We start from the raw sequence: 27,851 nt of genomic DNA on the forward strand, positions 1-27,851 counted from the left end.
CTCCGCGGGGCAAGGGCGCCCCCTGGCGGCCTCAAATCCTCCCGGCAGCGCCGCCGGCTCTTGCCCTCGCCACCGACTTTCTCGGCCTTGCCTCCGCTTCCTTTGCGGAACCAGAAGCCTAAAACCAGCCTCCTCCCTGTTTTTTTAGGGCGGTTGTTTTCCCCCTTGCCTGAATTAGCCTAGTGGGACGCGGCCCACTGATCTGGAGACCACCATGGGCACCGGGAGTCATCGGCGTCAGTCTCAGGAGCTGAGCTAGGGGCTGAGGGTCACAGCGGGCTCCTTCTGGGCAAACAGGCAGTGAGGTCGTTCGGCACTGCTAAAACCAGAGTGCCTTCAGGAACAGCTTGTCTCTACTCTGATTATAGAGGTGCCCTGAGATGACTAAGTGACACTGAGGAGCACCGTGGTGCCTGATTTCTGAAATGCAAATGAGTTTGCTCAGTCTAGCAAAACCAACAAAGAGCTGATTTTGCAGGAAAATGTGCTTTCCTGCAGCACCAGGGACAAGGATGCTACCCAGGTCCTTTTCTCCCCATGACTACAGATCTCACCCAAAATCTTCAGCACTTCTTCACACTCCTGCTTCAGCATTTGAGCCTCACTGCAGACTGTTTTGGGGTAGAAACAGCAGACAGCACTGTATGGTGGAGACACGGTGTTCTATTTCAGCTTTTGACTAATTCATTAGAGAACAAGATGCCCATTTCATAAGCCACAGCTTTTGCTTTCTCCTCAAATGTACCTGTTACTGGTTTGATGGGAGAAACTCCTCAGCCAGGCAGAGCCCTGGCTGACTCTGGAGATAGATCCAGACAAGATCAGCCTGGCAATCTGGAAAGACAGTTCCTGCTCCACACCTGACACTTCAGAATGCCTTTTGCAGAAAATGACACTCATATCTAGCACGGTGCTTAAACTCGTCACCATAGCAAAGGCAAAGCAAACATCAGGTTCCCTAGAAACTGTGGGTGTCAGAGCATGTTGACTTTAAGGGAGGGAGAGGATCCCACATACAACCTTCTGGGTGCAGAAGGGTTAGTGTGCTGCAGGTAGGGAGAGGGGACAGAATCAAGCCCCAGGCACACAGGGACCAGGGTGGCCAGAGTGGGTCAGGGATCCACAGGAAAGACTCCCATTGTCACTGTCTTGAATTACTCAGTGCAGTGGCAAAGACTGCCTTGGGAGGTGAGTCCTTGTGATTGGGTGACCCAGTAAGGGCACAGATTCATTTAGCGCTGTTGGTCACTGACTAGTCTGGGTGGAGCGATGCAGACCAGCTGGTACCCAAGGGCTGGGCTTGCTGCTGCTGAGGCACACCTCCACTTTGCATTCAGAGCCCCCACAAAGCAGACAAATGCTGCCAGAGGCCCTGGGACTTCCTTCCTCAGGGCTCTCAGCTGGGAGAGGCAACTGCCGCTGCAGCCCTCAGCTTGCAAGTGGCCTTGGGTGCTGTTTCTAGCTCCTTTGGACTGTTCAGTCCCTTCTATTTATAACTGCACAAGCTCCTCCAGAGCAAAGGGAGTAACTGGGGAAACTGAACCTGAAGAAGGCATTGTCGAGCAGTGTATGCTTGTTGCAATGTACACCAACCACATAGTGGACTGCATGAGTAACGGTGAAGTCAGCAAGGTGAGGGAAGTCGTTATTCCCCTTTATTTAGCTATTGTGAGGCCGTATCTGGAGTAGTGTGTCCACTTAGGGTTCCTCACTGCAACAGAGATTGATCAAGTGGACCAAGTCCAGCATGGGGGCCACTGAGACAGCTGGGGGCTGCTTGGAGCATGTTTCCAGGAGGAGAAACAGAGGGACCTCCTCATCCATGAGAAGAAAGGCTAAGGGGCAGCCAGTTCCTCTTGTCTGTTAAGTAAAGGGATGCTATAGAGAAAATGGGACCAAACTTTTGTTAGAGGTGTACAGTGAAAGGACAAGGGGTGACAGACAAGTTGCAATGAGGGCAATACAAGTTTAGAAAAAATCACAGTGAGAGTGATCAGACACCAGCACAGGGTCCCTGAGAAGCTGTGAGATCTCCACTTTGGAGATATTCAAAGCTTGGTCTAGCTCTGAGGTGAGCCCTGTTCGGGGTAGAAGTTGGACTAGACAACTTCAGAGGTCCCATCTGATTGAAACCTCTGTATGACTGTATTTCTGCTAATCCTGCTAAAATGCAGGAAAGGGCTGGAAATGAGGAGGAACCCTGTGGCTTCTCAGAACCACCAGCTCATGTGGCAGCTTACCTGCTTACTCACCTGCACATGTTGGAGCTTCCTCTTTGAAGGGAGCTTGGAGCAGAACAAATCACGTGTTATTCACACACAACCTACACACTGGAAGCTTTTAGATCTCATGTTTGTCTCTAACACACTGCAAAGTCAGTGCCTCCCTGGGGAGTGTGCATGTTGAGGAGAACAATTTAAGATAAGCAACCCACCTGGCCGGGTGGCAATGTAGTGGGGGTTGATGCTTTGATGCTGCCACTTGCTCCTCTGGGTGTTTGTCCCCTCTAGGTGCTGCTCACAGGCTGTAGTGGCTGAAGGAGACTCTGCTCCCAGCTGTTCACCTTGCCAGGAAAATGGGAGACATTTCTGCTCTTCAGTTACCTCTATTTCTTGTCCATTGTGAAGACAGACATTGAAACCTACAGTGTGGGGTTTGTATGGGAGAAGATGACTGTTGTCACTCAGGACTGGACACACCATCTGTACCATCAGCCCTGCTATGGGGACTGTCACCTTTGGCAAAGAACTACCATGCACACTTGGGTCAACTGTTGCCACATCTGAGACGTGGCCCCATGATTCTGTTCCTTGGGAAATAGATCTGATTAAAGTGATCCCCCGGCCCAGCGAGCCCACAGAGAGTGGGTGCCAGCCTCCCCACTAGCCTGGGTTACTCAGGCACAGCCTGAGTCACCGTTGGACCCTGCCTTGTGTTTAATACTGAAACAGAGAGGGGACAGATGGCAGCAGAGAGGACATCTGAGGGAGGAAGGCAGGGCTAGCTGTCAGTGACCCATCACTCATATGGACAGGCCAGAGGGGATGCAGCTTTTCACCACTTCAGAAAAGGCTGGGGAGTGCAAGGGATGCCCCATGCTTATAATGGGCTTACAAGGCCCATTCCATGCAGCTCTTTCCTGACACCCCAGGAAACCAATGCTTGCTTTCTTGGTCCACGGTCAGGCTGTCAGGCATGGGAGCTGGGCTCCCCAACACCTCTGCCTCCATAGCCTGAAAGAGGACACAACTCAACCACAGACCTACCAGCTGGCATTGTCTGGTCCCTGCCCACAACCAGTCTGCAGCATCTTCCACCCCAGCTGAGAGAAGGGGACTCATTTACCACTCCTATGCTACAGCAAGGGCTACAGAGCTTGTGGGGAGAGGGTGAATCCCTCACAGAGAAACACCTTCCTTGGGGAGGGTGGTGCCAGCATCAGCTGCCAAAAGGGGAGCTTTTTTTGGCAAGGCGGGGAGCATTTGGGAGGTGAACCCAGCAAGGTCCTTCCCCATCCCAGGCCCTGGCACCAATGGCCTGGGTCTGTGCTCCAAGGGTTTACTGCACCCTCTATGCCCGTGCCTGGCTGGGCACGTGGAGCCCTATAGCCCTGGCAAACTTGCAGGATGGTGATCCTGAATGTCCTGGGTCTGAGTGGTGCCTCTGCCCTTTTTGCCATTTTCCCATGACATCCCTGACCTGAGGTTCAGCTGAGTTTGACCTGCCTCCTGACAATCCTGGCTGCTTTCATAATCTGTGTGTGCTCTGTGCCAACCATTCCCTGGTGTGTACATTTCTGGTGCTCTTGGTCTCCTTGAACAGGGAGAGGAGGGACCAGTGGGCTGTGAAGGCAGTGGACCTGCAGCCCCCACCACCAAGGGAGACTTTTGCAGGAGAGAGGGTAAGGATGAGCCTTACTGAATTCCAGTGGGCAGATTTAAAAAAACCCCAAACAAACCACAACACAAGGATTAGGCAACCTTCCTGCCTCCTCCACGTTTTTTTTGTGTCTAGCCTGTCTGGCCCCACCAGTTTGTAATTTCTCTGAGATGCATGTGTGTGTGTGTGTGTGTGTGTGTGTGTGTGTGAGACACCAAGTGGCCAACTAGTTTGGTTTAAGCTCAGTTTTAAGGAAAGAGGAAACTACTGCTTTCCCAAGAGCCCCTCCTGAGGTGTGAAAAATGTGCAGAGCAGCACCACCCCTTTCCCATCAGCACTAAATTCCACAGGAAATTTGTATTTAATTTAGCATTTAAATGAGCCCTCACCTAAAGCTGTCTTAATATTGAAGAAGTGCAAAAATAACTCTGTGTTTGTGTTGTTACGGACATTTAAAAAAAATTACTCTAAAAGGCACTGTAAATCCATGGAAGGAAATTTTCACTCTGCTGAGCAGCATGCACACTAACAACCAAGTAATCAAGAAAATTTCCATGCCCTTAATTGATGTGAGTGCATATGGTGTTCCTCATCTCTCCTAGTTCTGCTGCCTCTAGGGCTAAGGTGCATTTGGGAGATACTTTCTTGTCTGTAGCAGTCAGTGAAGGAGTTGATAAGATGAGGAAAACACACGGTAAGAGCACAACTTGCTCTTATTTCTCCTGTTAGCCTGTCTCTTTGCTCCAGAAGCAGGGGAGCTGGCTCTGTTTTAATATATTTTTGTCTCCACCTGGGACATACTCTAGCTACATTTAAGCCATCAATGGCACCACATCAGCTTGAAAACATACCTTCAAGGAAGTTTGGTATTGTTTCAAGCATGTCCTCCCTACCTTCAGTCTGCAAGTCAACAATTTGCATCAGGGTTTCACATACCCCCTTCCCAGTCTGCTCCCCAGTGTTACATTAGTATCCTTGAGTTTTGTCTCCCATCCTCTGTGTTACACATGTGGAACTGTGTAGGTAGAGGGGAAAGGAGAAGAGGAGGGTAAGCATCCTTTCCACCTCAGATTTACTAGAAAAAGGCAAGATGTCCTGTGACACATTTCAAACCAATGGTTTCTCATTCCAAGGGATTCAAAAGACTCGAATATCCCTGTGTCGCCCTTCAGTGCTGATAGGCAGAGTGGGGAAGGCCCAGCCTGACATATTCTAGATAGCACCGTGTCTGAGGAAGGGGGCTTGCTTTCCAGAAGCATATGAATATGTGGTAGCATAACATACCACGTTAAAATTCATGGGAGAGGAAGCCTCTAAATTGGGAGATTACAGCATCATACCATCAGGAGGTTTAAAAAAAAAAATATAAATCAATAGTAATAATAACAATAATATCATAATCACCATCACTATCATAATTATTTTTTCTTTGATATTGTTTCTTTCAAATAAAAATATTACATATATTCAGAACATCAGAAATACATATTTTTAAAAGTTGAATTAAATATCTACAAGTTCCTTTCCTATTCTTAATTATGCAAGTACCCAGCAAGACACAAACGCATGAATACAGGAATATAGACACAGCAGACACAGACAAATGCCCTGATGAAAAGATCACATCTTTCCTCCTGCATTTCCTTGCTGTGGCTTGGGTTTATATTTCTTCATTTCTTAAGCACTTTTAACATTGAATCAGCTTTTTTTATTCAAGAAAAGTATCATGGGGAAACTACTAACCCTCTTCTGCACCCTCAAGCAGCTGATCTCTGGTCCACAGTGATAGCTTCGAAGAAGCCAGCATCTCTGCCATTATCCCCCTAGCTGCAATCTCCCAGGTGGCCCACTCCAACCCATGGAGAGCTGTTGGTGTCACCTCAACAGCCATTAGAGGAATCACATTCCCTAGTAAGAACACCAATCTCTTAGTCAAGCTGTTTGGGCTTTTATTAATTAAATATTCCACATACAAACTACTAAATAAATATATATATATCTGTGTCAGACACCAGTGTACCATAAACACCCACTTCGAGAGCTCTATGTATTTATATATGAAATATCATGGCAAACTATTTACCAAATGCAAAGCAGGCTACGGAATGATTCAACTCTGCAGACTCATTGCTCATCACTAGGGTGCAGTACACATGGTGTGCACACGCACACACACGCACATGCTTATGCATGCTTACTCCTGGGAAGAAGGGCATCTGCCCTCTGTAACCTGGCTTCTTGGGAAATGTTCATGTTAATGCCACAGACACACTCTGGAGGAGGCAGATCTCTAAACTGCATGGGATTAAATCCCACCAGGGTATTGCAAGCAGCTGCATGGAAGAGGTTTTGTCTGCAGGGATCCACAGCCTGGGGTGGCAGGGGTGGGGAGGGAGGGTTTGTGGGTTTGGGTAGGCACTCTGGGGAGCTCAGCTAGGGTGCATGATCAGGTGTCAGAGCTAGGAGGGAGGCTGATGCTAGACCACAAATCAGAAAATGTGTCAGAATAAATAGGTGTAGATATTTTTATGTCTTTAAATTTTCTTCCCCATCTCCACCATGGTTTCTAGGTGATGAGGGTGGGGTTGGAAGTGAACATGAAAAATAAAAAAGGAATATTCTCTCTCTCTCTGTCTCTTCTGCACTGAACTCTGGAGGAGAGCCAGGCAGGGCTAGGAGTGGGCACAAAAGTAACAGTGAATAGATGAGGGTGGTTTTGGTAGTACCTGAAATGTGTTCACAGGTGGGCAGGAGTGGGGATGTGTAGGGCTGATGCTCCTGCTCCTGACTCTTCTCCTGTGAGACATGGTGTGCAGACACCATGAACTGAGTCCTGGCTGGACTCAGACCCAGCTGATGATCTTCCTGCTGCTCCAGCCCTACAGCATTCCTGCTGAAAATAGGCCAGGACAGGCTCTTCCCAGCATGTTCCTCTGTCAGAAGAGATGAGTTCCATCCCAGGGAGAAACAGAATGAGCAGGAACAGGATAGCCAGAGTGGTGTCTGAAAGCTGTGTCTGAGGAATGAGAATGGGCTACAAGGGTGCCTGTGAGGGGAAATGAGGACCCCTCTCTTCTTTTGCCAGTGTGGGTTGACTCTGTCTCTTCTGCAGGATTGACTGATTTGTCACCACATGGCCTATTCCCCACGCCTCTGCTGACAGGCACGTAGTCTCTTTGCTCACTGTGGAGCTGCTACATGGGGCCTTTCCCACCAGTGTAGTCATGGTATGGGCTTGTCCGAGCCTTGGGCCGAGGGATGGAGAAATCATTTTGGGGTTCGATGGTCTGAAAAGGAAGCATGGAAGTCTTTACCATTCAAAAATGGAGAGAAGTAATAGAATAAAAAAAAAAAAAAAAAAAAAAAAAAAAAAAGAGGGGAGGGAGAAATTGAACTGAAGGTTTCCTGAAAGTGTGAAAGTGTGATCAGTGGGGCTGTGGAAGAGGATCCTGGCAGAACAAACCAGTAATGTACACATGTCACCAGAGGACATGTGGGGACATGATGTGAGCTACTAGACCTCGCTAGGCTGTGGTCTGAAGGAGAACTGGTAAACAGACATGGGGACATCTGGATCTGCACTGAAAATTAGTGACTGATGGTGACAATACATTCAGGGCACTGGCTGAGGAAAGGCGCATGATTTCCTCAGAAAAGGGCACAGTCTATGGCAGAAACTGTGCTCAAAGAGAGGACTTCTTTTGTGATGTCAGATCCAGAAGAACTGAAAACCACAACCTCATACACTTCCTTGGGCTCCTCTTGCCTTCCCATGTCCCTGGACATGTCACAGCTCCCTCCCCAGAGCCACAGGCACCTCCATGAACACATGCCATGGTATCGCTCCATGCAAAGCACCTGCCTGCCTCCACAGAGACTGCTCTAGGTCCATCTGTCTTTGCTCCTTCTCCTCCTCCCTTCAGCACCTGAACAATAGCCTACATATGGTGAAACAGGTGAAGAAGGGTGTGAACTTACCTTCATCTGAAAGTGAGAAGAGTATGGGGAGTAGCTGCGGTCTCCTTCGTCTCCTGAGTCACAAGACAATAGGAGGGGAAGTTAGTGAGTTAATGTTATATGGTAGATTGGAAATATCCCATCAAGGGAGAATCAAAGGGCCTGTTACAACGTTAGCAGCTGCTGTTAGCGTGATCAAACTATGCAGTATGCAGGCAGGAATGGCTTAAATTCCATAGGTGGGTAACTTATTAAATATTTCTGTATGAAAGCAAATAACAGGATATAGGTGGCCTTGGAGTTTAGACACCTCTTGTTGCCTCACAATTACTGTCATCATCACCAGCCAAATCCCTCCCACTCACATGCACAGGACCCCCTCTGTGGTATTCCCTGGGAGAACACAGCCTTTCTCAGCTATTCTTTTACAAACCTGGAGGTCTGACCCCAGGGGACAAATGTGACCTGAGTAGCAGATCCATGGGAAGTGCAGTCATATCTCCTACCCATAGATTTGGGAAGCCTCAGTTGATGAAAGTGAGACCTCCTTGCCTCCTTTTTGGATGATGGGTTCATTTTTAAATGGATAATGGGAACCAGATCAGAACTTGAACACAAAATCTCCAAGGTATAACCTGGAGAGGTCTGAAGAGCTGGAGCATTGCTAAGAGGGAAAAAAAACCTCCTGAATTTTTACATGGACTTCCCAGGCATAACAGAATCATAAAGAGTTATGTCTCAGCCCTGATACACAGTACATCTTCTACTCAGTCACTCCTAGACATCTTTGGCTTTTGCACTGGTTCTTACTCTTTTCCCTCTTGTCTGTAGATTCATTTTCACTTGTATTTATGAAGTCTTATCAGTCCAAAACTTTTTCTAGCTCTAAATTATCCATTATCTTCAAATCTTTTGCTGTGACCCTCCTACCCCTTTTAGCTTGTGAGTGGTGCATATGTGCTCAGGGTTGGGGGGACAGTGGAGTCATTCATCATACCTTGCACAATTTCATCTTGGGTATAGGCACGGTTGTCCACTCCAATTGTCTGTTTTATGAACTTGGGTTGGCAGAAGTCATTTTCTGGAGGGTAGTCTCCCAGCTTCAGAGGTGCAGTGAGGAAACAAATTTCAGGGACGATATACATTATCAGGAAAATCCATCCATTGGACACCAGAGCAATGGCCACGACAGGATCATCCCAGCTACGTTTCTTTAAAACCGTGTTGCCTTTTGTGAGCATAGTGATCCACACTACCCAAATGGCAATGGAGAACAGGATAGTGACAAAGATGTGGGCCCCGTGCCTCTTCCAGCTTTTGTATGACCCACAGAATGTGAACATAGAAACCAAGAAGGTCAGAGCCATCAAGAAGAGCACATAGATCAAAAGCATAACAAAGTCCTTGTTGGTGTTCTCTGGAGACATATTCAGAAATATGTCTTTCTGGTTTACTAGCATGGTGACTAAGTACTCAATGTTGATCACAACTTGTACCAGGGCAAAGGAAACAATGAGGAGCAGCAGCACCAGCCAGGAGAAGGGCTTTCTTCCTCTCACTAGTTTGTTGAGGTTGCAGGCATGGGTGAGGAGGCATGAGAAGCAGAGAGCAAAGATGACTCCAAATAGGAAGAAGCGAGTGGGGCGAGTCCTGTCATTGAGTCTAATGATGAAGGCAAAAGTGAGACCAAAAATGCCTAGCGTTCCTAAGAGAAAGAAGAAATAGATGGAGACCATGTGTCGCTTGCTGTTGTCTTGGATTTTACAGATGAGAAAGAAGAGTGAGCAGATGAGGAAAATGGTGATGAGGATGCCAGCTGCAGCCAGCGACTCCAGGACAATCCCCCAGGCCTTCTCCATGTCACAGAGCAGGTAATAGTCAGCAGCAATGCTGCCGCAGCCTCGGGGAGGCGACATCATCCTTTTGTGTTCTTGAACAACCTCCCCTTGAAATGTTTCCACAAAGCTGTAGAAGAAGAAAAGTCATGGACTGTCATATCAACTACCTGGGCGTGGCCAGCAGTGGTGAAGGAGAGGCAGGACAGAACTCCATCCACACCTCACCGGGCAAGGATACCACAGTGGTATCTAAGAACATGGGGCTGTGGGAGCAGAGCCATTCCTTTGTTTGGTGTCATCTCTCTATCAAGGGCAAGCCAAACCCCTTAGCAAGAGGCAATTCACCTTGCATATCCTCTTCACTGTGCCTGGGGTTGTGCAATGTCATAGGAGTGTGGAGAGCACAGAGAAGGTGAGGTGCTTTTTGAAGGTGTTAGCTTAGTGCCCTGCAGCACAGAGACAGAGCTGCCTTGTCACTTTTGTGATACAAGAGCAGCTGCTAGTCATAATACAGTTGGTGCTCTTTTGAAAAGTTCAAACAAAATCAGTACCTTTTGTCTGTGAGGTTCAGAGATGAGCAGTGAGAAACAGGAAACTCGTTACTCTGTTTCTTTTCCCCCTTTCACTTTCTCTGAAACACTCTTGGCTTTGGTTTATGGGTATGAATGAAGGGAAACTTTCACTGCCTTTTATCCTGCAGATAACTAACCTGGATGCCTCCAGCATATCCCTTCTCACTTCAAATCAAATAGCAAATAAGCCCTAAACTCATATGCTTCCTTCTTCATGGCAGCGCAGCAATAAGAACTGTCTCAAAGACTTCAGTCCCCTCCCTGAAATACTGCCTTGCGCTGGCTGGAAGTCTGACATGGTAGAGATAATGCTGTTCACTGCATGAGAAGTAACCACCAAGTTATTGCTTGAGGAGTACAGGAGTCCAGGATGGATAAGGTCTCTAACATACCCAGCACATTCCTGCTGTCTCATCATGAGGAGTTCAGTGCTGTCTGAGTAAGCCTGGTTTAAGCCTGTCTTGCCACAAGATAAGAGGGATGTTTAGGTGAGCTCTGCCCATCGCCAAGGGGAATTAAGTTGCCTACTTCCATGGGAGCCTGAAGCATTTGCAGAAACCACTGCATGAAGTTATTGGGCACTTCATGGCCCATTATGCAGGCACTGAGTACAGATCTCAGGACCAGGTACTGCTTTCTAGGTACCAGATTGCTCAGTTAGGGTTGGGTCTGTAAAATCTATCAAAACAGGAGTTTAGATACAATATTGTCATGAAGCATGGAAGAATCTGGCCTTAATGGTGACCCATACTGGAAAACCAACAGCTTTCTTTTCTGACATATAAAGAAAAAAGTTGGCCTTGCAAAATTTAGTCTTTAGTGTTCACCGTGCCGTTTGCCTTAATTTCCCCCCTCCAGAACAACATACTGCAGTTATGAGGTTGGTTCTAAAACCCTTCCAACAGATTTTAAGGAGTGTAGGTTGAGTCATCAATAAATGGCCATTGTTCTAATCAAGGGATGAACAAAGGGGGAAAATATCACCGACTCACTCTCAGCCCCATATATGCCTCAACATAATCTGCTTATAAGCAGTGAAAAATTTTTCCAGCTTTTAACCTCACTGTGTAAAAGGAGGTGTGCAACTCCACAGAAAGTCAGCTACAATAAAATGCAAATTATTCAAATGTGCAGGAACTCTGTACTCCCATGGAGAGAATGGAATTAATGAATAACACATGTAGGAGTTTTCACCAATCTTTTTTCATAAAATTTTGGGGATTTATGATCTCTTGCACAAATAGCTGAGAGTTATGTGGAAATTTGTGAATAATAAACAATGAAACTTTCTGAAAATCTGGAGAACAAACGCTACAATTTTATCCACAGACATTTACTGTTGATCAGATTAACTTATCTATTCACAGCTCTGGCAGGTAAAAACTAGTGCCTGCTGTCAGGGCAGGAGGAGAGCCCAAAAAGCCAGCATGAAACCCCAGGGCAGCACAGAGCACACCCACAGCTTTTGGGTCCTGACTGGTGCTTATAGCAAGTGGTACTTGCCACAGCATGCTGTCAAGGCCCTTGTAACAAATAGGATGGAAAGAACCTCGCTGTCTTGGACAACTGGGCCACTTGTGCTGATTTTTACTCCCTTTTTTTTTTTTTTTTTTTTCCCCAGGGTAGATGTCCTGTGAGGTATAGAGTCTCTGCCCTGTCTCCTGGGTGTTGCCCCCAGAAGCCAAGTCTCTTCATCCAGCACCTACAGAAGTGTCTGAGATTTCCAAGGGGCTCTGCAGTCTATTCAAGGGAGCCTGTGATGTGGTAACTTTGCAGCTCATTCCAAATCATGGCTCTACCTTAGTGTTGAGCTTTCTCTCTCCAGCCTGAGCCTCCTCTCTCATTGATACTTGTGGGTAAACTACACCCATACAGCCACAAATTTCAAGTAAATTCCTATGAAAGTCTGCCATAACTCTCTCAGCTCCAGCTGGCAGTCCCCTGTTAAGAGTCAAGGGTAGGAGGCATTCTCTGTCTGCCGTGGCACCCCATGCCCCTGCTCTCCCACCCCCTAGAGCCATGGTCCTGCATGCCATCCCACCCCAGCCACAGAAAGCAGCTCCACCCTGGATCCTGTAGGACCAGGATGTCCTGTAGGACGTTGCCTTGAATTACCTTTCTGGGTCCTGCCCGAAGAAGGCAACAGGGAGGCTCCAGCTAGAAGAGGCAAGTTCCCAGTACACCGGTTACACAGTCACCTCTGCGTCTGTAACCCCGGCTGAGCAGCAGTCTCACGCTCACCCTCCTTGGGAGCTTTAACAGCTGGAGGGCTGAGGAGGTGGGGCTGAGCACACCTATTCCAGTTCCACCGCCTCTCCTCTCTGACAGCACACAGCTATGAAAATATGGTCCCTGTGCCAGGAAATGAAGTAAGGCCTCCTGACGTCAGCAGGGCATTCACCCCTGCGTCGGGGTGGAGATGGAGCTGCTGCTTGTCCCAGCTCTGGGGCAGGATTGAATGCTGCTCTGCCAAGTGCCTGATAAGGTGCTCCCCTATCAGACTCCTAGCACCCGTGGGTGGGGACCGTGGCTGTGAATAGCAGTGCATGCCCTCCCTGCGCCAAGTGTTTTGTGTCTTTGCATGCTTTCTTGCCAGGTAACTGCTTGCAAGATGGAAGACCGTGCAAGGAGGTTGTTGGATGCAAACAGGCCCACAGCACCTGGAGGGAGAGTGGCTGCAAGGCTGGCTCCACAGACAATTTCCTAGAGGCTCTTGCTGGGTGCTGAATCTGTGCAGGGGGACACATCTGCTCTGCTCATCCCTTCCACTTGTGCCAGCGAGAGCCACAGGCTCCTGTCCTGAAAAGGAGTTTGCCTTCCCTGGTGTCTCATTCAGCCCAGCCCTACTCTCCAAAGGCACAGTTCTGTCAGCTTGCAAGCGCTGAGTCACTTTGTCCAAATTTCGGGCCCAGACAGTTAATGAATGAAGGCAATGACAAACTCCCCCTTGCTCTACATTGTGCCTCTGGCCTGACACACCTATCAGTGCAATCCCATCCAAAGCCCTGGGTATCTCCAACGTGCTCATGACTTCATCTGTTATTTTAAGTATTACTCACTGTGAGTATTTTATTATTCTGAATAAGGAATGGACATCAGGGCCTATCCACACCAAGCATTCAGTCCCTACACACAACCCCTAAACCTGGAAATCCTTCCCACCCAGTGGAACTTGTGCTCCTTCCCAAAACTGTAGGAGCAGCTGTACATGCTGAGATGCCCAGCTTTTATGTAGGTACCTAGATATGTAGGTACATATAAGTATCTACATATAATGACCTACATATCTAGGTACCTTAAATGTACCTAGATACATACCTTATATGTACTTATATGTAGGTCCACCACACGGACTTCATTCTGGTGCATCAGCGTAGACAAATATGGGCTGAAGCCTGACTGCTCATGGTTGTCTCATCTGAATTGTTTGTTTGTTTGTGTGTTTTAGGGCCCCTGGCTTATTTCTAGGTGCTGATCCCTTTTGAATGTCACATGCAGAGACTACCACTTGCATACCCCCTAGAAGGACATGAGGGCCTGCAGGGATGAGTGCCTTATTGAGTGAAATGCAACACTTAGTGTTGTCACTGCAGGGTGGACCATGCTGAGCCCTACGACAGTTCCTCATGTCCCTCCTACTTTCATTTCAGTGCAAAATCCTGAGGCTTCTTAGGAAAGGACATACCAGGTTTCTTGACATGAAATTAATCTTAACATTAAAGGCTTAGTGAGCCAGCCAAGGAGGAGGCAGTTGTGAAAAATGAGAGGAGAAAAGGAGTGATGGAGAGCAGTTTAGCACCAGCTCAGTATGAGCCAAGCTGACATGCTAAGAAGCTTTCAAAGGTCACTGGCCACTGCCAGCCTCTTTGCATCTTGTCAGAGCACATTATGGACTGTCAGTTACTTCCTTACATTTACACAGACATACAAAACTCCATGGAAGGCAGCGTGTCAAATTATGTTGGGGGAAAAAGAAGAAAAGATGAGTATTTCCAGAATGCCTGAGAAATCCTTGAAAATCCGTTGTCAAACACACCCTGTACTTTCAAAAGGCTAATAAATGGGACTACATTTAAAAAAAAATCCCAAGTCACTTAGCCCAAGTGCTGCTGACTCATGATAGGTAGCCTGAGAAATGGTGCTCGTGACCCTCATGCTGTGCCAAGGAGGGTGGATAAGCATCGATGGTCTACATGGGTGAGAACAAATGGCACAACAATCACACCACAAAGGTGAGGATGATTGTTACCTTGCTTTAGGGATGGGATGCAGCTTGCAGATAGAGGCACTGAAATTTAGATCCCTGATGGTTATTACCTAAATGTGAGCTGCGTGTCTCAGCTCCCAAACAGCCAAAAGGTCGGAAGGACTGGCCCAGCAGATCGGATGCAGATGCCTATTTCTGTGTACACCAAAATGCTCCCAGGTGTGGCTGGCTGGATTGCCTGGGGCCTCACCTTAGATACTTGCAAATCGGCATATAATGTCATTTGAGATGCCACAGGGTATCCTGCTCAGCTTCTGAGGACCACTCCAGGAGCACATGGATCTCCACACCTCCTGTATCAGATTTGGCAGTTCTGTGCGGATGTTTTTATACCCTTAGTCACCTCAAAGCACATTCGTAAGAGCAAATGGATTGAGTGCTGAATCTCCACTGGCTAGTTCAGAGCTGAGATGCCCAGCATATATGTAGGTACCTACGTGTAGATGACCAGCATATGGACTTCATTCTGCTGCATCAGCATAGATAAATAGTTCATTGAAGGTACTGTAGCTCATCCACCTGTAACTCAGGCACCACAACAGGGATGGCATATATAAGAGCTGTGAGAAAGTACCCTTCTGGAGCATCAGCTCACACTAAATAATCCAGGAGAGATCAAATAGTCTTGGCAACAGTGTGTGGACGATTAAATTGACTCCTAGGTGTCTACAGAGCAGACTTCATCTGAGGCAGTCATCCAGATTCCTAGTATAGTTGGTAGAGAGGCAGGCACTTCCAGGGGAGTTTCAGTTGACCTGCTTCAGAACAAACCAAATCACACCTGAGAAGTATCTGTTTCTCTTTAACAGAGGTGAAGGGAGACAAAATAATGAATTAATATATCGATCTTTACACTTGTCAGCTGAACTGCACAGCAAGTCTCCAAAATCTCAACAAAATCCAGTAGCAAAGTGCCAGTGATGTTGGTTGTTCCTTTGGGTGGGAGGCTGTTGGTAGCAAAGCAGCTTGTTTTGGCCATACTGCAGCCCTGGACAAGCAAGTTGGCTGCCAGTGAATGAGAAGTGTCTATATCTGACAAGAAGAGGCAGGGATGACAGCAGGCACCCATACCTCCCCTTCCAGTCCTTGGGAAGCAGGATGAGGTGGAGGAGGAGGACTGGGATCTCCCTCTATGTTGGCTCCACTCCTTTCCCCTTCTGGCTGCTGACATTACCTGGCCCTCCTCCTTCCTGTGGGGTGTCAATGCCCAGTGCTGCCCACAGTGCCCTGGGCCAGCCCTGCTCCCCTGGCTTCAGTGTCACAGGGATGAGCTGACAGCAAAGGGCAGAGCACTGCAGCCCCTCTCATCTCAGCCAGGTCTGGGAGGTTCAGGGACTGAGTTAGTATCTTTTATTAAGTCAAGTAATAAAGCAGCTAGATGCCTGGGGAGAGATGGTGTGTGGTGCTCTGGAATGTGTCTAAATAACATTTATTTTTGGTCACTGATACTGGCTGCATTGTGAATTCGCTTGTGTCATTCCTTCTGCTTAGCTACCTGTGCAGTATACTGACAACAAAGCAGAAGCCTTGCTCCCTGAAAAAAATCACCCGTGCCAGCACTTACCACAGTCATACTGAGCTAACATTACAGCAGCCTCCACCCTGTCCTTCATCTTAAATCAGTTCAGTTATAAATGTTATGACACCCTTGGAAACAGCCTGCCACAGTGGTGATGGGTCTTCAATCCAGGCAGCCAGCTCAGAACACCTCTGCCTTAGACAGGAACAAAGACCAGGGGTATAATTTCTGGAAAGGTACATATGGCACCTCCACATAACACTGGACTTTTTTCTGGGGCTTCTGTCCCTGAATCTCTTGTGCTCTGGCTCTGAAAGCATGTATCCAAAGATCACCAAAAACCCTAAGAGATTAATCCTTTTCCTTCAGAAATTAGAAGTGTGGCAACAAAAAAAGAAATGTTATCTAAAAAAACTGCAGAAGAAACTCATACCAATATCCTTCAGAGCTGTTCATTGTCTCTGCAGCCATCAGCTCTTCCAAACTGCATGCTGTGCTCCCTGCCATTTTCAGTCTCGGAAACAAAATAAAACATTTCCAGTATGTAAGTGATGTGCTTTGCTGTGAGTGTTGATTTTCAAAGAAGCTTCCTTCTTTAAATGAGTGCGTTTTGGCCAACCCCTTTCTTTTCCTGGCTCCTAAATGCCCGTATTCCTGGTAGATGAAGTTCATTTACTGGGAGAGGGAGAGATTTGGGCAAGAAAAGGGCAAAATATTAAAATATTTAAACCAGTGCTACTGAGTATGTCCTTTAAACAGAAACTTTCAAGCCTGTGAATTATCTGCCAGACCATCCCTAATTTGTGAGAAGACCCTGCTTCTGGAAATGTAATGGAAATGGACTGCCTGATCCTCCAACTAGGAACATAATGCTCTGCTGTTCTGTGAACAGGATCACTTCTGTATGCAATCCCAGGTACAGCCAGTCTAGTACCTATAAACCCAGGGGTAGGGGGTGGCTTCTGGAACACTCGCCAAAACTGTGCCGAGTTCATGACTTGTTCTTATCCCACAGAGGCAGGTGTCACACCATCTTTTGTGCTCTACAAGTGTGAAGCTGGAGCAAGAACTTATTTCTGAAGCAGAAATAAGGCAGCTAAGAGCACCTGTGGCTGTGATCACTTTGTCTAGGAAGAGCCTTTCATACAAAACTGGTGCTCTTAAATGCTGTGAGCAAATGAAAAAAAAAATAATTAGATTTATCACCTCCTTTAGGACTGTCAACAGCGTGCTGATAAACATTTCAATCACAACAACTGAGCCTCTATATGTAGTTTTGTGGAGGTATCCTATGCCTATCCACTTACCAGAGCAGCTAAGAATACTCCAGTCCTCTTTTATGGCATTAACTTCATCTGCTTTTGTGCTGATGTGTTCCCAAAGCAGCAAGTTGCATTGATATGGATGAATGGGTATTGTACGTAGAGACACATTTAGGAAGAAGTGCATAACTTTCAGGAAACAAAGGACCTGAAAACATACCAACTGGTGGGGATGTTGCCTGATACTCCCAGAAAGACAGACATGTCAAGGGAGATCCAGGAGAAACTGCATTTTCTCTCTCCCAGAAAGGCTGATCCCAAGTCTGGGGAAATGATTTAGGAGAGATGGGATGTCTGGCTGCATCTTTAGCTGGTGAAACCTAACAGACTCTCAGCAAAGCACTACAGCAGTCATCAGCCTTTGCTTTCCTTGTGTATCATCCCTCATTTTGGTACCCTTGCCTGACCCCTAATGGTGTTCCCTTTGGTACTCCTTGACCACTGTGCCTGGAGTAGTTTTCCCTTTTCCACTCCACACTGCAAGATGTGGACACACTGCAAGAGATGACTGGCTGAAATTCCCACTGAGAGAAGATTAGGCCCTCTCTTGCACAGGTGACTGTTAGCAATAGATGTTCTGAGACAACCATGCTGCCCTGGAGTCTCAGGCTGATTTGTCTTGTCAGTAGTGCCTTGGATAAGAGGCTCTTCATAGAACTGCTTCCATACAAGAAGTATTCCTGAGAATCAAGTTGCAAACAAAAACTCCCTGCTCAATGATACAGAAAATTCTGCTTTACTGCTCCTGGATCAAACGCCACTGCAATGACACAAAACAAAGCTAAGATTCAACATAAATCATGCCTCCCTTTTAGATTTCATCAGAAAAAAAGCATTGATATATATTTTTTGGTTTTTTACAAACAAGCTTCATGCTGATACAGATCTGTGCCCCCCCACAGCCAGCATAAAAGCCAGCATAAACTCAATATTGTATGCCTTGGCTGAAGTATCAAAAATGCAATTGTATTAACACTTTTAATCTTAATCAGACACACTGAGTGATATGGCTGTGCACAAATCTGCTATTGACTGCAGAACCATGGCCTGGGATCAGGCAGCACTTTTGGTCAGCGTGTGTTATCCAACCAAGGCTAATCATTAATCAATGCTGTCATTTCTCTTGAACAAAATGGATGGTGGGGGGAGGAAAAATATAAGGAACAATTTTAAGATAAGGTCACGTAATTGAATTTGCAGCCTATTGCTCCTGAATATTTTCTTGCAGTTTTGAGCAGGTCCCCAGGGCATGCAGTTCTTGGTCTTTTGGTGCCACAAATCCCAGTGTCACCTCTTGGAGCTGGAAAGCTGCTGGGAGCCACATAGGTCCCTGTGAATCCCAGTCAGGCTTCAGGAAAATGTAACTAAGGAACATGACAACACACAAGGCTTTAGTTCTAGCCCTGATGAAGAATGTCTTACTACAGTCCTAGGAGAAGGAGCTTCTCTCTGGGCAGTTTCATCTTCTGGGGTGTCAGGTGCTTGGCAGCAAAGCTCAGGCAGATGAAGGTGTGGGCTTCTAGCACTGCTCTGTTCCAGAGACACAACCATTTCCCAGTAGCCATGGGCATTAGAGTCTGTAGTCACTGTGATTTGAGGGTATATGGTCTGGTTTTCTCCAGGCTTGAGCTGGAGAGTACGGGAAGTGCCATGCCAGTGCTGACCTGACAGAAGCGACAGTGAGTAAGAGTTGCCTGATTATAGATATAAATGGTTTACAAAGCTAACGCCTCAGTTCTGCTTGCTAGTTCACCCTAGGTAAAGTCTGTTGCTTGACCATGATTATATATGACAATAAAACCCCTCAGATGCCTTTCAGGGCAGCTCAAGTACTCATGTGTCAGCAACCACGAGGGGAGCCCTAGCTCAGCCCATGATACAGCCCTAGATCAGAGTGTGTGTGCATGCCAAAAAGGCTGTAGCAGCCTTGCAAACACTCGAAGAGATGGGATGGGAGAAAAACAGAATGTGTGTTTCATCAGGGTAGGGCTAAGGCCATGCTTTCAGCATGCACAGTATGCCTTTTCACTCAGATCCTGATAGCTCCCCTCCCTTTGGCAACTCAGGAGCCAGGGGAATTGTTCTGCAGGCAGCAGCCTGGAAGTACTTAGCTTCTGGCATAGGTAGATAGCACACCTCCTGGGAGCCTGGAGACCTGGCGCTCCTCAGGTACGCACAGACAGCAGTGGGTCCCACTGTTGCAGGGTGAGTACAGATGGTAGCCTAGGACCCTCACACTGGGTCAAGTTTATGGAGCTGGCTGGGCAACAGCACTTGGTATCCTCCATTTAAAAGGCCAGCACATTGTTGGGCACCTTCCTTTCGCCTGGCACAAGACAATGCGTGCAGGCTTCCTTCCACTACTTCTTCCATCGTGTCCTACATTAAAGGTGAGTGGGCTGCTCTTCTAACTTCAAGGACAACACAGGCACTAAGTATCCCCAAATACTGCCTCACTAGAGGCCCAGGACTGCAGTTCAGCTCTTCGCTCCTCCCACCAAAATCCTTTCTTGAATGAGTCGCCTAGTGCAATATTTGTCAGAAGGGATCAGTTGTTGAATCAACATGAAGACTTTTCCTTCAGGAAAGGAAAACTTTTTTAGTCCTGCCTGCTAATCACAACTGATGCTTTATGAGACTTCCAACTTCCTAGTATCACCAGCGACATTAAGCTCCCTAATGGACATAGCAATGTTTATTTGGTACATGCCTGCTGCATCTGGTAGTTAAGCAGCATAAAAATCAATGACAAAGATACACATTCAAGTACCTGTACTTCAGGAAACCAATGAGGAAACAGTGCCCTATTCTATCTGCTTCACTAAGGCAGAAATTTAAATGGGTGTGTTTAAGAAGCCTGATATCATTCCTGCTCCAGCTGCTTGCTTCTGTAAAATGATGCCTCTCCTTGCAGTTGCTGCCTGATCTCAGCGGGCACATAACCACACAAACAGCCACGTGGAAGCATGCACACGGGCCACACCCAGTCTTGCACAGCCTGCCATACTTTTACCTTTGTTGTTACAGTATCTGTTGAAACTAGGTAAAAATGCAGGACTTTCAAGGTGCAGGGGTGCTGTTGGTGAAAGTGGTAGCCAGGCAAATTGAGAGAGAGGGCAACTGAAAGCCAGGAGCACCACTGAAAATGGTTTTCCATTGAAAAGTCACTGCAGGATGTTTAGCATGTGCTGTACTGTGATAGAATCTCTCTGCCTTGCTTTGTGAAGCCATATCTAAAAGATCTGCGCTCTTTAAGTGCTGTCTAGTTCAGTTGCTGCACTTTGTAAGGATCGAGCACTTGAAGCCAGAGATTTGAATCAATAGAGAGATTAAGTACTTATGAACTGAAGCTGAGGTCCTAATGTAATCCATTTCATTATTCTCCCTTTAATTCTATCACAATAAAGAGTGGAAATCTCAAAGGGAGAGTTGACTTGAAAACGCAGTCTGTGCATAAAATTCCTACTCTGACTGTTTTAAGTCTTCTGATATAGACAAAGAAAAAATAATTTTTCAGCTATGCAAGTCAAACACACAGTTGCACATATACAGATGAACACACCCCCACTCAATTCCTTGCCCTTTTAACCAAAAATCCATAATTCCATCAAAAGGTCAAACAGAAGTTTCCACTGTTCCTTGTTCATTATTAACAAACTGCCATAACAGACATTCATTTACAGTAATGAAATATCAACTGGCCCATGAGCAGCTCTCCCAAATAGGCTGTAAAGTGGTTTTTCTAGGAATCCCTGACTGCAGACAACCCCAGGATAAAACCTAGCAGCTGTTGCAGCATTGTCTGGTGCCCAACAGTTCAGCAAGAACGCAGTACTCAATGTCTGGGACCTGCAGGGAAGTTCATTTAATCACACAAAAAAATTCACTGCCTTTGTGCTTACATTTGAAAAGGCAAAAGGAATCGCCACAAAATTTGGCTCTGACCTTCTGCTTGGCACACAACATATCCCATCATGTGTGGGATAATATAAGGCATACCCTTGAAAAATAAAAGCCTATGCTATGTGAATGAAGTGATTCCACATATGCTATGGATCTGAGCAATATTATTGCTAACTTCAAGGGCTTTATCAAGTTACAGACCCATGATGTACATAGGGATGAAGTTATCATGACATCTTATATTACATAGAGCTAGCTTTTCATCAGCAAGAGCTGAGCTCACACAGTAGATCTGAAGCTGTGTTGAATTGGAATTGAACTAAACCAACTTCAGTTGTTACTTTGACAACCCAACTAAGAACCAAATCCACGCTATAATGATTCACCTGTGTGATCAGCAGTGTGGTTTTACTAGAGGTAAAGGCAAAGGAAAGGGTCAATCCATGTGTATGATTCTGCCAAACAAAACATTCCGGATGTATTATGTGACAGTCTGGTTTCTTTAGCAAACACAGCATCTGTTGCAGCCCTGTTCTAATTAAAAGAATGTCTGCTATTACGTAACAGTTGATAATCCCCAATCTCTGGAGTGATTAATCTAGATGTACACATGGTTAAAACCTCTACTGACCAATTGAAATCTGACTTTCCTAAATACTCATTTGTAATCATCAAGCAGAGAAATGACACTGTTGGGTCTGTTACTGGTTAGTGTGTATCCTGATCTTCCAGGACAGCACAGTATTTTGATAGGTTTGCTCCTAAATCTAACCATCCTTCTCTTTACTCATCAGAAGGATTTAAGACTAATACAATTAATAAGTTGAAAGAAGTTGTTGAATATAAATGAACCATCTCTTCCTAACAAGCCATCCTATATTATTAAGCAACAAGAAAAAGACTTGCCCAGAGAGCCCAGCAGGATCTCCAATGCTTTCTATCATTTACCTCATTGCTTTGTATCTTCTAGAGCATCTGTGAACACAAATCCCAGTCAGTCCCTGAATGGCTGAGGTGGGATATGCCTGCAGATGCACAATGGAGTGACTTCCACCTGCACAGGGGCTGTAGTAGTTTCCTCCGGCAATCAGCTTCAAAACAGAGAGGTGTGCCCTAAAACGCCATCAGGATGGGGAGAGCCACAGAGGAACTGCTGAGGAAGCTCACATCTCCCCTGCACAAGAAGGGCAAACAGTTTGGGCAGTCACCTGTCCACCAGCTGACAGAAAAGCCTGCAGGACAATGTTGCAGTGCAGCATGAACAAAGAACCAGCTCAGGGGCAATTTAGGGACCTGGTTACAGGCTGCTTGGTGGGGCAAGGCTGGGGAAAAGTGAACAGGCCAGAGTGGAGAAGGTGCTTAGAAAGGGGGATGCATGCATGAGATCTTGGTGGAGGCAGGGAGTCAGACATGCAGGAATGGCCAAAGGTGGGGGAAAAAGATGGGAAATCCCCCAAAAAGCACCAAATAATGGAATCTTAATAATGCAACAAATTCTGGGGCACGCTGAGCACAAGGAAATCTTGCTCAGGGAGGATCTCAGCAGAACTCAGTAGGCCTGTGCCAGCTGCAAGAGCAGAGCATGGAGTTGCCTCCATGCTAAGGGAGGCCTTGGCCAGTGCTTCTAAAGGAATAAGTCAGCCCATGTGGAGAGGCTTGAAGGCAGGGAGGGAGGCTGCACCCAGGCACTCCTGGGCAGAGGAGCTCCCCTATACAGGCCATGCATGAAGATTCCCTCTCCCTGAGCCACAGGAAAGGTGGCTCCCCAGCTGTGTGCCCCCATGGGCACTACTGCCCCAGGATCTCTGTCTACTCTGAATACTCCCAAAAGTTAGGGGAATGCCTTGGTCAGCTTTATCTGATTAAATGATGGGACTGGGTGATGATGCAACCCTGTAGAGAATGCAGGAGAGCAGAAAGATGTAAACTCTGCCTATCTGGGCAGCGAAATTTTGCTGACATGCTGAGCAGGCAGGCTAACCTGCTCTGGTGTGCCAGTACAGCCTCGTATGTCAGATAGTCCTGGCTTCTGCCACAGGACTCAGCCCTTTGCCCACTTCAGTCAGAGAAAAGTCTTCCAGCTGAAGCAGTACCTGGGGTAGTGCATGAGCTCATAAGCTGTTTCCTCCTACCCAGGATTCATTTTAAGGTTCAGCATGGATTCTGGTACAGAGTTACCTTACTTTGTCAAAGCAAGCAGAAATTAACTATTTGTCCTGCCACTGTGAAGGCCAAAGAGTATCCAGATCATAGAAGCCACTTCAAGGTAAGGTCACCCAGCCATGGTTAGCTTCAGATGTTCAGGCAAAAGGTCTTTCACCACCAAGATAGATAACAGCTCCATGCAACTCACTATCCAGCTATAAAGAGGGACTTCCCTTTCATCAGCCCTCCTCTCTACCCCTGAATTTTCATGTCTAACTACTGCACAGTTCTTTCCACAGACTTCAGTGTATTTTTTGGATGTTAACCCACAAGGTCTTTGAGGCAGAAAAGCACCTCCCCCCATGCATTTTCTGTGCTACCCGTGTAAATTGGTAATACATGGTCCTGTAGATCTCAGGTGATCAGAGAAACAAAGGGCTGACATGGCTAACAAAGCTGAACACTTCCACCAGGAGGCTGCCCCAGCCCAAGTAGGAGAGGCTAAAGAACGCGGCAAAGAAGAACTCTCAAAGACTTTATCCATGTGTCCTGTTTGGCACAAGACAAGCAAACACTGCTGGTTCAGGGGCTCTATCTTCCTTTCGAACAAAGGCAGAGCAACTAGCTTTCCAAAGGGCTTCTTGTGTTTAAAAAAAAACAACAAGAGGGGGCCTTATTTGCTGTGTGCATAAGATACATAGACACTCACAAAAGATTTCATTCATACTATGCCCTCCAGAAAGCTGCCTTCCCATTGCACAACATGTTTAGCAACAGCAGAAGGCTAACAGGGCCCTGCATTAGCCACATCTTCCTTTACGTCTGCTTCTACTGAATTCAATAGCACCACAGTTGTCTGCTATAGGATTTTCAAAGGGACACTGCAGTCACATACTCACAAACAGTACATGCAAATCCAAGACCAAGACTACCAGCGACAGCAATTCCCCTTCCATCAGTTTAACACAACCCTGATGGAGAGGGACATTCCTCACTAATCAAAGAGCTGTTCATCAGACCAGATGGCAGCATCTGACTTTTGAAATAAAGTGTTGATATTTTCAAAGAGGGGAGGGTAGACTGGCATTCAAAGGATGGATCTTCAAAAAGTCATCCTCTGAACTAGAGAGGCAGTACAGTTGGAGTAAGGAAGTCATATCTGAGTGGGAGCCTTGGAATAACCAAAGGGTCACAAAACACTAGCATGCTTCACAAGCAAGGGCTCTTTAACAAACTCAGCTGGTATGAGCAAGCCTGGCTGCAGCCAGCCAGCTGAACACAGGCAGAAGTGAGACTATCTCTAAGTTTGACCTTAGAAAGAACAGACTAGCAAATCTCTCTCTAACATTTCTTCCATAGATCTTTTATAACAATTCTTCATTATGTTAACCATTTTGGAGAGCATAGCCAATACTTTGTTTGTATTGTTATCTAAACTTTTCTTGAAAATTGGAAAGGTAACTCCAAGATTCCTAGTTAATACCAAATCAATTCTCACCAACAGGTGAGGAGAGCGTAAACTAAGACTTGAGTGGTATCCAATGGAAAATTAGTCCATAGCTCTCTGCAGAATCTGTAAGAGGCATCTTGAGACCTTCAACTGCAGGAACGGAAAGCTGATTCTGCCTAGACTCTGCCAGAGGAGTCTATTAGGCTGCTTCATATTGTTGTGTTTGGAGAAGACCAATCCTTAACAACCAAAGAGAGCCCCCGGCATACACCAGGATAAAGGTTTGACACACCTCTAAGCATGCACATGCACAGCAGTAATAGGAAATCACTCACTAGTGCCAAATTTATCATTCTGAATACATATTGAGGGAGAAGTAGTATTACTTCCCTGCTGATGATACATCAAGTGCAGAGGCTGTCAAGGACAGATCGGGCTGGGTATCTCCTGTTACAAATTCCCTTCAACTGAGCTACAACAAAGACAGTAGAAGACCAAGTATATCCAATTACATGCTTGACTGGGGTACCTTAATTTCTATTGCTTTAAATGAAATTGAGCAAGCCTATACATATTCTCTCCCAGGCTTGTCCCACAGATCCTGTGCCCCCTTGCATTGCTCCTGCAGAAAAGATATTTTTGTGACTAACTCTCAATGTGCAAAAGGCTTTCCTACATGAAAGCCAAGGAATTTATGGTTTAGCCTTGTTCATGGGATGGTACAGATATACAACAAAAAACACAAAGGAATCATTTTCTTCTTGAAAGCCAGCATAACCAAAGCAATTTAATCTTATCATACAACCCTCTTTCTACCTCACACAGATTACTTGCAGAGCAAGTTTTGCTATTTACCTTTCTTTATAGAGACATGTTTGTCTGAAAATCTTGAGAAGGATTAAAGAGCACTTAACAGTCCAAATAGGCAACACATGCCAAAAAACCTGCCACCTTCAACAACATCAAATGGAGAGGAGGAAGTGATGGACAGAAGGAACAGTCTCTGTGAGAGGCCTATCAACAGGGTTCTTTTTCTGCCTTTGATAGGATTTGAATGGAAGACAATAGGAAGCCCACATTCCATTTCCTCTTTCCTCAGGAACCTTTAGTAAGCACCAAGCCAAGGGAACACACAAACTTTTGACAGTCCTATCCTTTGACTTGATTTTATGGAGAGGCAACAGAGCAGCATACACATCTCTGCAATGATAAGGATCCTTCAGCAGAGAAGACAAAGATAAAAATAGTTCTCTTCCCTTTGGGCATGCAAAATACCCTGTGATAACCTCTGGTAAACACAGCTTCAGGCTTCTGATGCTTCCCTGAAAAAGTGCTGAGCAAGCTCCAAGGGCATCCACCCCTCCCTGAGGGCCTATAACATCAACAACTGAAGACTGCACAGTGCCACTGTCTCCTATTGCACAACTAGGCATAACCTTGGCGCAGCCCAACACATATCCTACCATGAAACATGCCATATACTTGATTATTATGTTCAGGAAAGCATGTACCTGCATCCCAGGGGGGGTTTGGAAATAAAGTGCTCATCATCGTAAGTTTCCATATCTAAAGGGTCCTCAGGGATACAGCACTGGAGGCATCACTGCATTCATCCCTGGGGCCAGAGAGCAAGCAGCTATTCCCACTTCTTAGGTGCCAGAGAAACAAAATATCCTTAGCTCTCCCTTTTAAATATTTTTATTCATAAGGAGCTTTCACAGTCTGACCAGGGGAAAAAGCGCCATCTGAAAACAAAGAATGCGTCTTTTAACTTTTTTTTTTTTAAAAAAAAAACACACCAAACCCAACGCTCTGGAGTCAACCCCAGACAGGTTCTGTCACTCATATTCTGACTCTCCATGTTTACACATCATTTTTTCTCCCAAAACATCTACTGGTAAGTGCATATGCAAGAGCAGTAAAAATTCAGAATGACTACATGGACCACCTCTGGCACCAAAGCTGGATTTTTACAGCATTTGCTCTGCAACATTTTACAGAAGCTCCTCACACGCCATTGCAGGCAAACCACAACTTCACATTTATACAATGTCAAAATACCTGGTACATGCCTGTGTCTTTCACAGGTCATGCAATCAATTCCATTCCTTTCAAAGTACTTCCAAGGGCTTTTAAGTATGTGGAATGTTTTCCTTCTTCACTGCTCCGCTAAACTGGAAATGTTTACTAATTTCAGTCCTGCTTTGTAAACTAAGGCCCTCCAGATTTCCAATCTCTTCCTATTCAGAGTTCCCTCCTAAAGTGAGCCTCTTCTCAGCACAAGTTAAAGGTGTTGCTATAAAGTCATCACACTTATCTCTCCCTTGTGGTCATCTCTACTTTTTTGGGGCAGAGGGAAAGTGGGCTGACAGGTCCGTGAACAGGACCGTGTTCCTCATGATTATTTTAAGCAGACTTAGACACTATAACCCCATTCTTTACTGTCTGAGGTAGTTGCCTATACAGTATTAAAAAATCAAAACTATAAAACATTAAAATACATATAACAAGTATATAAACAAACACTTTCTCTTTATGGGCTTGGGAAGTGCAGAACTGTTTCAAATTGCAAACATCCCCACCAAACATCTTTCAAGAACACAGCTTTTGCTAAGACTTGAGTTTTAACCACAAAAAAATGACAGGTTGTGTTAGCCTGATCCTACCTTAAGTCACACTAAGGTTAATCTTCCACTTCAACTCCCTGCTGTGCAAAGACTTGAGGCGTGCAGAGCTGTGCTTCAAGAACTGCCCCTCAAGAGTCCTTATGACTGAAAAAAACACACTGGCATCAGTTGTACAGAAGTATGCAGCCACACACATACCAGTGATGGTATCTTCTCAACCGTCTTTTATCCAGACAGGTCTCACTCCATTCTTTTCCCCTCATGTTTCATTAAATCAGCAAGATTTTGCTTTAGTCTTGCTGTAAATTCTGTTTTGACCAAATACATCTTTAGACACTCCCTATCCCACCTCAGTTATACAAACACCCTGAC

General features: G+C 46.0%; 1 protein-coding gene across 3 annotated transcripts; it reads right to left on the reverse strand.

Annotated features, from left to right (window-relative positions):
• Window positions 1-5,818: 5,818 nt before the first annotated feature.
• On the reverse strand, window positions 5,819-13,476 carry LOC113475881 (retinoic acid-induced protein 3-like). Of its 3 annotated transcripts, XM_026840999.1 has the most exons (4): window positions 12,362-13,476; window positions 8,834-9,801; window positions 7,858-7,910; window positions 5,819-7,166 (listed from the first exon to the last, which is right to left on the reverse strand). In XM_026840999.1, the coding sequence occupies exons 2-4, from the start codon at window positions 9,753-9,755 to the stop codon at window positions 7,074-7,076; spliced, it is 1,068 nt and encodes a 355-aa protein (XP_026696800.1). In that variant the 5' UTR covers window positions 9,756-9,801; window positions 12,362-13,476; the 3' UTR covers window positions 5,819-7,073. The 3 variants fall into 3 exon arrangements, with proteins under 3 accessions (XP_026696800.1, XP_026696802.1, XP_026696801.1); XM_026841001.1 differs by lacking the exon at window positions 7,858-7,910; XM_026841000.1 differs by lacking the exons at window positions 5,819-7,166; window positions 7,858-7,910 and adding an exon at window positions 8,153-8,500.
• Window positions 13,477-27,851: the final 14,375 nt, after the last annotated feature.

Source organism: Athene cunicularia (genome assembly GCF_003259725.1).
Source record: "Athene cunicularia isolate RWA chromosome 1 unlocalized genomic scaffold, athCun1 chr1_part2, whole genome shotgun sequence".
Lineage (NCBI taxonomy): Eukaryota > Metazoa > Chordata > Aves > Strigiformes > Strigidae > Athene > Athene cunicularia.

Bases quoted from the DNA above. Each gene is read 5' to 3' on its own strand.
- LOC113475881 (XM_026840999.1), bottom strand. From the start codon at position 9,755: ATGATGTCGCCTCCCCGAGGCTGCGGCAGCATTGCTGCTGACTATTAC. The intron at 7,911-8,833 runs GTATGATGAATG...CTTGTGACTCAG, and splicing joins CCAAGATGAAATTGTGCAAG to GAGACGAAGGAGACCGCAGC. The intron at 7,167-7,857 runs GTAAGTTCACAC...CTTCCTTTTCAG, and splicing joins CTTCTCACTTTCAGATGAAG to ACCATCGAACCCCAAAATGA.